Source organism: Oryza sativa, chromosome 6, assembly GCF_034140825.1.
Source record: "Oryza sativa Japonica Group chromosome 6, ASM3414082v1".
NCBI lineage: Eukaryota > Viridiplantae > Streptophyta > Magnoliopsida > Poales > Poaceae > Oryza > Oryza sativa.
Genome location: NC_089040.1, coordinates 28,235,575 through 28,248,761, shown reverse-complemented (window position 1 = coordinate 28,248,761; position 13,187 = coordinate 28,235,575). Strand labels below are relative to the sequence as shown.

The following is a 13,187-nucleotide window of genomic DNA, read 5'->3' as shown; positions in this document are numbered from 1 at the left end:
CCGAATTTCTTCTGCCACCACCGTCGTCGTCGTACCGTATCATCATCCATAATTGTTTACGCGTGTTTGGATCCGGACGCGCACGTCGTCGATCGTTTGCCGGCCAGCGATTTTCCCCCGGGTTTGAAGTCAACAAAAGCGATCGGCTGGCGGCTTCCGTTTCGTCAGGTCCTAATCGCAAATCTCTTTCTCCATGACGCCGATTAATAAAGTATATACAACTTCAGATGCAAATTGGAATCTTTGTTCTTGTTTAGTACTCTTTCCGTTTCACAATATAAGTCATTCTAACATTTCCCACATTCATATTGATGTTAATGAATCTAGATAGATATATATGTCTTAGATTCATTAACATCTATATCTATCTAGATTCATTAACATCTATATCTATCTAGATTCATTAACATCAATATGAATATGGGAAATACTAAAATAACTTATATTGTGAAATAGAGGGAGTATTTTTTTAGTGTGACTTTAATTAAAGTGAGCGTGGGACGATTCTGATTCGCATCGGCGAATAATCTGCGTGATTTTATGCAATTATTTGAAACGATTTGAGTTCAAAAAGAAAATCAAATGATTATAGCCCAAAAGAAACAAAGGAATACAGGCTGATGATGAGACTGCGAGAGATCATCAAATCCCACCTATCTAAAGACTAATGGGCCGGAATTCTGGCCTGTTAAATGGGCCTACATGGGCCGCATGATTAATAAGCCCAAATCTTAGGGCCGAAACATAATAGGCCGTACGTATAACGGGCCGTAAGTTAAAACGGCCCGCAGATTAACAGGCCGGATTTTTCCACGTTGACTTGTCGCACGAAAAGGTCATGTCAATGGGCAGCTTAATGAGCTGGCACTTCGAAGCCCCACAAATACTTAGCAGGCCGAAATTTTGTTTGAAGGTTAACAGGCCGAAATTTGACACTCAAATTTTCAGGTTTTTGGAGGAAAACACAAAATAATAATCCCTCCGTTTGTTAATAATTGATAATTTTGACTTTCTCATTAATTATTTTTACATTGTTAGATAAATGTTAATAGATTTCATTGTGTATCATTTCATTAAAAGAAGAGAACACGAAAGGAAAAGTGTCCACCAACCTAATCCAAAACAGGCCAAAGCCTTTACAACACAAGCAAAAACCTCACCTTCAAAGGGCTATCCACTTATCAACAAATAAAACAAGTGATCAAATTTCTAAAGCGAATATTACCTAGTGCTAGTTATTAAGAAACGAAGGGAGCAGTCTTCGACGATGCTTATATGGGTAGAGTTTGTGTGCGTACGTTCATAGAGATAAGTGCACGTGCGCTGTGAGTGTCTGCGTTGTACTATGTAACTCTAAAAAAAAAAAGAAACGAAGGGAGCAGTATTAACTAATCCAAAATTACGCCCTTTTTTGGCACGGCTCTAAGCTGTGAGTTCTAGAGAAAATAGTTTGTAGATTAAACTAAAGTACCACAGTTTAGTACTTTTTATGTAAATTCTAAAACATGAAAAAAAATGCCTCACTCTAATAAGCAGTTCTAACTCAAAAAATCATTTTGGCAGGTGAGGCTGCGACTACCTATAAATTGCGACATTGTTTGTATTGGTTGCAGCGCACCACCAAGCATCCAAACAGACCTAGCAACAAAATCCAAACACAGGATTTTCAAGTCACATGATTTTTTTAAAAAACAGTGGAATTGCGTAGGAATGTATATGCAATACTAAGGATCAAGACATATTTTTTTTCTTTTAGTGAGCTGAACAAAGAAGATGGAGTAGATGTTTTTATTCCTATGGAACCAATACATTTTGAAGATCTAGCACATGATTCCTATAGAAAAAAAAATCATTTAAATCGTATAACCGAACCGAACAAGGCATATATAATAAGAAAAAGGAGCCCGTATGGTTGAACCATTTGGATTCTCTCTGAAGTACTATGGCAGTTGGGGCATGTCTGCTATCCAGTGCTACGTTTTGACAAACACGACGTTGGAACTACACGAGAATTACACGGTACTGGCATTTGCAGGCTGCAGCCGGCGTTGACATGAATAGCCTCCTAAAGTCGCCGGTAAACTAATTACGTACTGTACCAGCAAGCACGACAAGTTGCCAACCGACCACAAAACCGATGAGCAGGAACAAAACAGTGGGACTAGTCCACTCTCTAGCTGGCTAGCACTGTGTATATATACTCCGTATTTGTGTGAAATTGTTGACTTGCATCGTCCATGGCAGGCTAAACATGGTCCTCCACACACACTCCAGTACGCGTAGTTCGGTGTACACAGGTCACGCGTTTACAATGTCATCCACCCGGACAGTCCACGACGAGCTCTACCCGTACAGTTCCATACACCAACCAACAGACGCCTCTACTAATCTGTCCAATAAAAAAGCGAGCCTCACTTTGGTGCTATTTAGTTGTAGAAAATAATCTGAACCGTTGATCTCATTTGATCGAAGGGTTCATGTTGCTTTCTACTGTCATCCTAGTTAGCGGTAGTAGAAATTTAGAGGGGAAAAAATAGGGGTATAGTTGTTATTTAGCAGTGAGCCATTGACTAAAGGCATGTTCAGATTGTATTCAAAATAAACCTTTTTTTTTTCAAAAATCGAGCGTTGTTTCACCAAGTAGATCGAGAATGTTTCACTAAGTAGTTCGAAAATGTTTTAGTCTTTTAAAAAGCTGAAATACAACCAAATCACCTCGTGGAACATTTTGCTACAACGTATGATACAAACGGTTTCCAAAAAATCAGACGTTGTTTCACTCTATATAAAAACAATATTTCAACAAATAGCAAAATACTATTTCAATTCACTGCAACATTTGATCCGTACATAGTGAAACATCACGAGTACACTAGCTGAAACATTTTTGGTGGAACAAAAAATGAAACGGATTCCTTTACTATAGCGTTTCCGTAATATGCAGTTGATTTGTTGCAACAACGTCTGTGATGGTGCACTTGGTGGAGGCGGCGCGCAAGCGTGGGAGGTGCGGGTGCCTGATGCATGCACGCAATTTTCGAAATAAACCTTAACAAATTTTGGCAATGCCAAAATTTTAGGAATTTGGTAATATTGCCACATCTGTTAGCAGCGAAATTTGATAAGCCCCGAAGACATCATCGGACTAGAGTCAGAATTGGCTTCAGAATCCTATAATCGGCCAATCAAAATTATCACATCGCCAATAGTCGGATTCCTGCTATATTCGGTTAAGGAAATTAATCGAATTAAAGGAAGCTTATCCAGAAGTGACCGAGTTCAAGAAGGATACAACATGGCAAGTTATCTATTAATTAGGAATAGTTTGTTAGTTTTCTTTTATCTTTAGGAAAGTGTGTTTAGTGTCCAATAAGGACTTTATGTTTCCGTTTTAACTTTAGAAAAGTTTCTTTCTTGTCCTACAAGGACTAGTATCTATCCATGGGTGTAAATATGTACACCCGAGGCCATTGTAATGAATCTCTAGATCAATACTACTCTCGGTGCATCATCACCCTCTTTCCCGAGGTTTTTACTTATCAACCAGCGGAATTTGGCACCTAACAATATAAAATAACAATATAATCACCATCTTGCATCTATTTATAGCAATTGTACAAGAGCTCCGAACGAAAAAGCCGGCCAACGATATCCATGCAGCACCGTGCATCCATGCATGGTTTTCTTACCCCCCCACCCACCCCCAACCACCATAAATACACACCCAGCTGCAACATGGATCACAAAACACATCGATCCATCTAAAGTTTATATAGTACTACGAGAATATCAATCTATTGCAAAGTATCTAAAGTAAATACACAATTGGTTCCAAACTTTAAATAGAAAAAAAATCTTTACACTACCAACGTGTTAAAAGGAACTAGAAAATATATCATTAGTTCCAAACTATGTATGTAAAGAACTAATAAATCCTTAAGGCCTAAAAAATGTAGTGGTGGTTTATGATCCCTCGTCCATCGTAAGCCCATCCTCACTCCCATGCCCTCTCGAGCGAGTCCTGCACGCATGATGTCCCTTCCACTGCATGAATGGAATGCCCCCGACCCCCACCACCGATCAAAATCAATCAACCATCATTCCCCGGTGCTTGGCCATGGACCTCCTTTCACGTCTAGCTCTCAACCTGCAGGATGTAACGACATGTGCACTTGCCAATAAAAAATTCAACTGAATTTATAGTGTACTCCTTTTTAATGTACAATCTACACCCAGACCTAGAATTGTTGGATTATTTTCATAAGGTCACGTGCTCCTCCCCACATACGCCTCATCGAGTTGTCATCTTGTATTCCTATCAAATGTATTGTATCAACTGCCACCACCGCTCGATATCCAGCTAGCTGACTAGGTGTGCTCTACCAATTTACTTAGCACCAGCCCCATCTCACCATAAATGCTAACCTATGTCCCCTATCGAGCAGACCCGCAACGGGCCAACACATGAGCCCATCCGTCACTGCCACGGTTCCATCAACATCTAGCTGCTGATGGCCCCTCTGCAACATCTACTATGGATGCTACACGGTGGCCCTTTGTGTGCCTGGCCATCACTCCCGACCGTTAGCTCTACCACCCCTCTGTTTTCCACTAGCATCTTCGCCCCTAATATTTTCATGTCTTGGTCCATATCCTCCATAAACGGAACATCACAAATTTTTATTATTTGTAATTTAAAAAAAAAGTACAGAAAACATGGAAATGCATAACTACTTTTTGAGAGGTCTGCATGTCCTGCACCAGCGAAACAATCGGAACTACCAAGTTTGCATCTATTTATAGGAATTGTATTAGACTTGCTCGACGAAAAAGCCGGCCAACGATCTCTATGCTGCATCATGCGTCCATGCCTGGTTTTCTTTGCCCCCTGCCACCATAAATACGCACCCAACTACAACATGGATCACCAAACACCTCGATCCATCCCTCTACCCTTCAAGAAACAAGAAAGATAACACCAACAAACTAGCTAGCTCGCCAATGGCCTCGTTGTCCTCCTTCCGGCTCTCTGTGGCAGTGGCGGCATTGTTGGTCGTCGGCTCGTGCGCCACTGAGGTCACCTTCAAGGTCGGTGAGGGTTCTAGCGGAAAAAGTCTAGAGCTCGTCACCAACGTCGCCATCTCTGAGGTGGAGATCAAGGAGAAGGGCGGCAAGGACTGGGTGGCACTCAAGGAGTCATCGACTAACACCTGGTCGCTCAAGAGTGAGGCGGCGCTCAAGGGCCCCTTCTCCGTTCGCTTCCTTGTCAAGAACGGCGGCTACCGTGTCGTCGACGACGTCATCCCCGAAAGCTTTACGGCCGGCTCTGAATACAAGAGTGGTATCAACGTCTAATTAATAGACATGAGTATTCTTGCATTGGGTTGCATGATAATTATTAACCTCTAAATAATTTTGTCTTGAAAGAGATCATGCTATGCGTGAGCAAGCAAACAATTAATTTCTTGTGGTTATTTTGTTGTAATAAGCCAGTGGCAAAATAAGGCATACATGTGTCCTTCCAAAACATTGTTGTGGAGCTATATGTGAACACGATTTCAAATATATGCTGTTTATAGTGGATGTATGGAAAAATGTTATATTTGGTTAGCTTTCATTAAGACGATTGTGTGTATTTGATTTCTCAAAATTTTAGTACATATATATGTCCAAATCAATGTAGCCCATTTCTCCCTTTTAGCTTGTCATAAATATTGTTTACAGTTGTTTTTTTAAAAATTTTGTGGAACAAATTGTTGAATCGATCACACCGTGACATGAAACTATAAGTATAAAGAATCAGTACATCGTTTAGCTTATTCAGATGCTAAAACAAAATGTAAGTCACATTAACTAATCATATCTTCTGGACCCCCGTTTTTATAACAGGAATCATTCGTGTAAACAGTACCATTTCCCTGGATCAAGTAGTCTGGTACACACGAGTTCATAGCTGAAATACCAAAAGCACATACACGAGAGTCTAGTGCTAATTATTACATCATAAGCCCGCAGGCATTGTCTTAAATCATCGGACCGAGCAGTTCGGAATACATCCAAAATGCAGAAATAGATAAGGCAGCGGAATTCAGGCGCAGCGGCATGCCATTGCCACAGGCAACGACCGTACTAAGACCTACTGAGCGCCATCGTCTTCATCTCCCTCCTGGTAGTAGGCATAGGGATCCTCCAAAGCTTTATCTCCTGCTTCTGATTAATTTTATATTTGCAAGGGTGAGTACCAACCGTACTCAGCAAGCCACCACAACAACAATGCATATGAAAAGGGGTATTTCAAAGGATGGCTATGGCTCTTTTGCGCTAAGCCAGTTTTGTAATTCTTTTCACAAACCTAAGACCTAGCATAGACTGATCAAGTTTTAATACCAGTGTTCACATTAAACAACGACGGTTCTGTCCACCATCCATTGTGATCCCAAGGATAGCTTCCCGCCATTGAGTCGTCATGGTTTTCTGAGGACGTCCACCTTCCCTCCTCTCAGGAAGTGGCTCCATCAGCATAAAAAATCATCATGCAATATCCCATCCCACACAGGTTAAGAATTTAGAGTCTAGCCAAGTGTAATACATGTCCCGGTGCTCAATAACCGCGAGCACGGCTATTCGAATAGATTTGGTTTACTCACACTGCAGTGGATGTACACTTTACCCGCACTCCGCGACTGCCCAACACATGAGCCTCGTCCCAACACATGAGACGCGTCACGGCAAAGCTTTTCGATAACCTCGCATTGGCAGTACCCGCTCCATGAACTTAAATCCTCATGCACTCTAGGCGTCCATGTTTCTAGTAGTGAGAGGAGTTCTGGCGCTCCCAGGAAAGAGAAGTCTCACACACATATTAAATTATGGTTCAAGTTAAGTTCTCTCTCTCACATACTCATGGCAGTCCTACCAATGGCGACACCGATGTAGGGCACGCTTCTCGGCCCTACCTCAACGGCTGTCCCATCGTAGCGCACCTGCCTCACTCAGGGGTGAACCATCTATGCAGGGATACTGCCTCCGCTCGGCTATCTAATCCGCTAGGTCTATACCCATTCGAGAAGTACAGTTGTACGGGGGTCGTTTCATGCTTAACTTCATGGCTCGGTCCTTAATTGACTGGGGACGGTACTAGCCTTTTCCAGATACCACCCAAATCATCCGTCCGCCCCAGTCGAAAACAGTTGTTTTCGCTTTATTTTCCTTTCACAAATCATGTTATCAATTTCATGGCAATGTGGCGCTCATGTCTCCACATACCGCATCTCAATTACCTTCCCAAAGGTAATTGCCCAAGCATTTAGCATTTGATAAATATGAGTATGCATGATCCTAGAATAGCATTTCTAAGCAATTGTCATAATTGACTAGGGACTCATACGTAAACATGGTTACGAAGGAATAAGGGATAAACAATAATCAAGGCATGGCATAATCACAAGTAGGATGTTCATCATTGCATGCAATTTTATTTATAAACAAAATAATTTCGCAATTGGGATCAACATGTTCAAGGAATAGTGATGACTTGCCTTGCTCAAGGTCTTGGGGGTCTTGGCCTTCACTTGGATCCGCAACTCCCTCGGGCTCTATAGTTACGTGCGAAAACTGATTTGGATTCGATTAGAATTCAAATAAAAAATCCAAATAAATCCAAATGGAAGTCGAACGCGAAAGTCGATTCCTTTATTTTAACTTTATTATTCGCGAACTAAGGCAAACCCAATTTCGATTCAAACTATTTTGCGGGTATAAATGTTTTGTTGTCATAAGTTTTTAATTTAATCTACCCGAGCATTATATCCATATAATAGGTTAGAGATTTCTATCGCGAGCTAAATATCGGACGAAATCCTAGAAATATTATATGATTTAATTTAGTCTATGACTAAATGATTAAATATAATATACGGCTAAAATCCCTAGTAAATAAATCCGAATTTCTACCGTGAATCGATTACTTATAGAGATTACCCAAAATAATCTATAATAGTCTATAAGAATTCATCTAATCGTTTAGTTCCTAATTACAGTTAAACTACTACCGCGAATTGATTTCTTGTAGAAATTACCAAGAATAATCTATAATTTATATTAAATTTTGCAATTCTATGACCATAATTAATCTATAATTAAATTCTAATTATTTTAGATTTTCTTAAACTATTAACCTCCTTAATTTCTTCCTAATTTTCTATTTATTTTTCCTTTTCTTTTTCTCCATTCTCTCTTCTCTTTTTCTTTCTTTTTCTTTCTTTTCTCTCTCTCTCTTTTTCTTTCTTTTCTCTCTTTCTCTCTTTTTCTCTCTGCCGGCCTCTCTTTTCCTCTCCCTCTCTCTCTTGGCTCTCTCCCACCAGAGCGGCGGCGGCGGTGGACACGAGGGGGAAGGAGGGCGGCTCACCGGCGGCAGCAGCGGTGACGACGGCGGCAGCGACGGTGGCGCACGGCGGCGCGGGAGCGGCGGCACGGCGGCACGGGAACGGCGCCGCGGCGGCACGGGAACGGCGGCGTGGCAGCACACGGGAACGGCGGCGCGACGGCACGAGAGCGGCGGCGCGGCGGCACGAGAGCGGCGGCGCGGCGGCACGAGAGTGGCGGCGCAGTGGAGAGGGAAGAGGGGAGGAAGGGTGAGATGGGGTGGGGGAAAATGGAGAGAGGGGGGGTATTTGTAGAGAGGGGAGAAGGAGAGGGGGAGGGGCGGCGGCGTAATGGCGACGCGACGGCGGCGCTCGGGGCGGGACGACGGTGACGCGCGGGCGGCGACGCGATGGCGGCGCGGGGCTCGGAGCGGCGATGCGACGGGCGACGGTGCGGGGCTCGAGACGGGCGACGCGACGGGTGGCGTGGGGCTCGATGCGGCGATGGTGACGGCGCGCGGCGATGGGACGGCGACGCGGCGGGTGGCGAGCGAGCGGCGTGACAGGCAGGGCGACGCGACGCGCGCGGCGGCACGGGGCTCAGCGCGATGGAATGGGCGGCGCGGCAGCGACGCAGGGTGACGGCGAGGGGACGGCCGCGCGGCGGGGCGCAGGCGCGAGGGGACGGGCGCGCGGCGGCACAAGGCGCGAGGCCGACGGCGACGCGACGGTGACGGCGCGGCAGCGGCGGCGGCGCGCGCGACGGGCGGGCGACGCGGCACACGCGGCAGGGAAGGGGGCGGGGCCAGGGGGACCACGATCGAACACCTATGCCGCAATGAACAGTAACTTTTCCTATTTATCCCGATTTTAGCCCATTTTCTATTTAAATATAGTCCTATAAATTCTAACTTTTGCATAAATGAAGTTTACTCCATATTTGTGTTATACTAACTAAAAATTCACCCTAATTTAATATCACTCATATTTATTTTATATAATTTATTTGAATTTTTAATTAGGGTTAATTCTCATTCCATCGTACTAAAATTTAATTATTGCTAATATGGTCGCGATAATATTTTATATATTTCCAATCCCACCTAATATTTATTTTAATTTATATTTTAATTATTTATTTAGCCAACTTGATTTTTAGGGTTTATTCCTAGTTAGTTATTCATTATCCGCGATTAATAAATTCCGAGATCAAAATCCAATGAAATAGGCGAATAAAATCGGCATGATGCAATTTATTACTTAAAAAGTTTTTGAAAATCTGTATTTTTGGTGTTTTGATTTCGTTGGTCGAATTTTCAGGGTGTTACATATCTCCAACATGAATAAGTGGTAATGGATAGAATGGAAGCGAAGCCAGCTTTGAGAGGTGCTAAGTTAAGCTTCATTTCATATAGTTGGCCAAGGCCCCAAGCTATAGTCATCAACAAAGTTTATATAATACTACGAGAATACCAACCTATTGCAAAGGATATAAAATAAATACGCAATTAGTTCCAAACTTTAAATAGAAAAAAGAAGCTTACACTGTCAGTGTGTTACAAAGGATCTAGAAAATATACCATTAGTTCCAAACTATAAATGTAAGAAATAATAAATCCTTAAGGCCTAGAAGTATAGCGGTGGTTTACAGTCCCTCGTCCATCTTAAGCTCAACCTGACTCCCATGCCCTCTCGAGCGATTCTCGCACGCATGATGTCCCCTTCCCTGCGCGAATGGAAGCACACCCCTGACCCCCACCACCCGATCAAAATCAATCCACCATCCTTCACCGACGCTTTCTGCGGAGATTATGAGTACCGCATACCCACACGGCTGGGCTATCCGACTGGTTACAGGGGATAGATCATGTATATAGAATATGTAATAAAGTAGGACTCGGTCGCTATGTTGCCTTGTATTCCAAGGCAGGGTATAAAGCCCCAATCGGGTACTACCATGTACTCCCTCTATCCCAAAATATAAGCATTTTTAGCATAGTGACAAGTCAAACATTTTTAACTTTGACCATTAATAACAAAACAATAAAAACGATCAATCATGTAAAGTTGATGTTATTAGATTTATCATTAAACAAACTATCATAATATACAACTCTTTTTATTTAAAACATCTTACTTCTATAGATATTGTTAGTCAAAGTAGCATCTCGAAGACCGTGTCAGGGTCCAAAAATGCTTATATTTTGGGATGGAGGGAGTAATAGATTAGGATACTGATAACGTGTCCGGCTAGGTTTTTCCTTTGTAACCCTGCCCCCCAACCTATATAAGGCGGGCAAGGAGCCCCCTCCAAGGGGCATGGGCAGAGATTCACAATCCGATCGTCAGATCAATACTACAACCCGACGAATTCAAATCCCTAAATAGGAGTAGGGTATTACCTCTCATTGAGAGGGCCTGAACCTTTTTAAATTCTTGTCTCCGCATCCATCCACTTTTAGGTCTCGTGCGCTACCCCCTTTATAATGCCGAATTCTAGTTCTTCCCGTGGACCTTCTTTCATGTGTAGCTCTCACGCTGCATGGACATAACAATATATGCACTTGCTAATTAAAAATCAATTGAATTTAAACTATAGTCTTGTTTTAGAAAAAAAAAAGTTAGAAAAAAAGTATGTTATCTCTCATTTTTCGTCGGTGAGATACTGGTACATAAAAGACTAGTAGCCTACGCAGACAGCAGCAACACCAGCCCTACAAAGTACGAATTGAATCTTTCGGTTCCCGTGAATAAGAATTGTTAAGTAGCATCTACACTAAAACCTGTATCATTGTAGGATTATTCTCATTATGTCCACGTGCTCCTCCCCACCTATGCCTCATCGAGTCGTCATCTTGTATCTCTGTCAAATGTATTACATCGACTGACGCACCGCTCGATATTCAGCTAGGTGTGCTCTACCATATTAATTAGCACCAACCCCATTTCACTATAGACGCTAACCTATGTCCCATGTCACATAGCCGCAACAGGCCATCACGTGAGCCCCTCCATCACTGCCACGGTGGCGTTAACATCGAGTCGTTGATGGCCCCTCTACCACATATACTATGTGTGCCACAGTGTGCCCCTCTGTGCCATACGATTACTCCTGATTGTTAGCTTTACCACCCCTTTGTCTTCCACTAGCATCTTTGATCCTAATTTGTTCATGCGTTGGTTCACATCCTCCATAAACAGAACATGAGAAGGTGATTAATTTGTTGGTTGTAAGTTTTTAAAAAATAGAGAAGAGATAGAACTACATAGGTGCTTTTTGAGAGGTCTACATGCCCTTCGTCAGCGAAACAATCAGAACTATCCAGTTTGCATTTATTTATAGCAATTGTATAAGAGTTCCTCGATAAATAAACTGTTAGTTCCAAAGTTTAAAAGTAAAACAACTAATAAATCTTTAAATTTAAATGTAGTAGTACGTTTTTTTTTTACAAGGCAGACGTGAAATGCTCGATCAAGGTCTCCGATGTAAAATCGGCGGCGCCGGTTCGGCGCTGGGTTGGCGCTTTGGCAGGTGGCGTACGTCGTCGTGCGAGGCAGAACGAGCGCGCGTGGCGAGACGAGGCGAGGAGGAGGGGTCGGCACGCGGGGGACCGGGAGAAGAAGGGCGAGAGACAAACCGCGTGCGCGCGCGCGTGGTGGTGGAGTGGATGGCGACCTCTTTTTTGGGCGTTTTCCGCCCCGAAAATCCTCCGTTCCCGCGTCCTCACCAAAGTACAACTCCAGATTGGTTTCGTATCTATCTACTCTACCACCGCAATTACCAGTATTTTCTAAGATTTCGAGTTATTGCAATGATGATGATGAAGCTGTCACACTTGTAATAACAAGTTGTGTACTCCTGCTGGAGTTAGTGGGCAGAGGATGTGATTGGAAGGCGTACAGAAATGGATTCCGCTAAGCACAAACAAAACCGAGTGGAGAAACGGGGGTGGTGGCGAGCACTTTGACACGGTGGTTGATTGATTCATGCCATGCTGCCGCCCACTCAAAAGCATCCCCTCTCCTCGCTAATGCCATTTCTTAAATCATTCCATGGAACCTTCCAAACCTGGATCTCGCAACTTTGGGCAACCACAAAACAACTCGTTCCCAAAGCATAGCAAATGCAATGCTACTCCCTCCGTTCCATTTGAAGTGCATCTACAAATTTCCGTGTCTAACGTTTAACCATCCATCTTATTTATTTTTTTTATAATTAATATTTTTGTTGCTATTTGATGATAAAACATGAATAATATTTTATGCATAACTTATTATCTTTATTTTTTTAATAATTTTTTAAAATAAGATATACGGTCACTGCATTTAAAATGGTTCGGGGAGTACTAGTAGTACTACAATACAGATGGCTCTGCTCCCATGTGGACGTACGCCTCGCGCCCCCATGTGGTGTCTTGGATTTGGTTCGGATTTAGGCGTACCGAGTCCATGCCAATCACATTGTTTTTCCACGCCAAATTGCGTCTCCCAGAACACCAAACATATGGTGGCCAAGAAAATGATTGATACGCACGGTGGATGGATGGATGGATTGGTGGCGATCGATCGATTGGTTTGATGATGAAAAGAAAAACAAATCCGAGGAGCACCTGGAATCGGGGACATGCGCTGAACCGGGACAAGGAAACAGCCCCTTGTTTTGCGAACTTGTAGTTGTAGAGTTCGTGTGGAGTTGCTGTTTGCTGTTGCCGTGTTGGGGTATTTTTCTGCCGTTTCTTGGAGTCTTTGGGCAGTAGGTTCAACAGCTAAAGGAGACAAACCTCTCTCCGGCCGTGTTGCGAATTCGCAATGCAAAATGCAACC

At 43.0% G+C, this 13,187-nt stretch overlaps 1 protein-coding gene across 1 annotated transcript; it reads left to right on the top strand.

Annotated features, from left to right (window-relative positions):
• Nucleotides 1-4,842: 4,842 nt before the first annotated feature.
• On the top strand, nt 4,843-5,587 carry LOC4341762 (pollen allergen Lol p 2-A). Its single transcript, XM_015787190.3, has one exon. The coding sequence runs from the start codon at nt 5,002-5,004 to the stop codon at nt 5,353-5,355; it is 354 nt and encodes a 117-aa protein (XP_015642676.1). The 5' UTR covers nt 4,843-5,001; the 3' UTR covers nt 5,356-5,587.
• Nucleotides 5,588-13,187: the final 7,600 nt, after the last annotated feature.

Excerpts from the sequence above, each read along its gene's own strand:
- LOC4341762 (XM_015787190.3), top strand. The coding sequence starts at position 5,002 with ATGGCCTCGTTGTCCTCCTTCCGGCTCTCTGTGGCAGTGGCGGCATTG.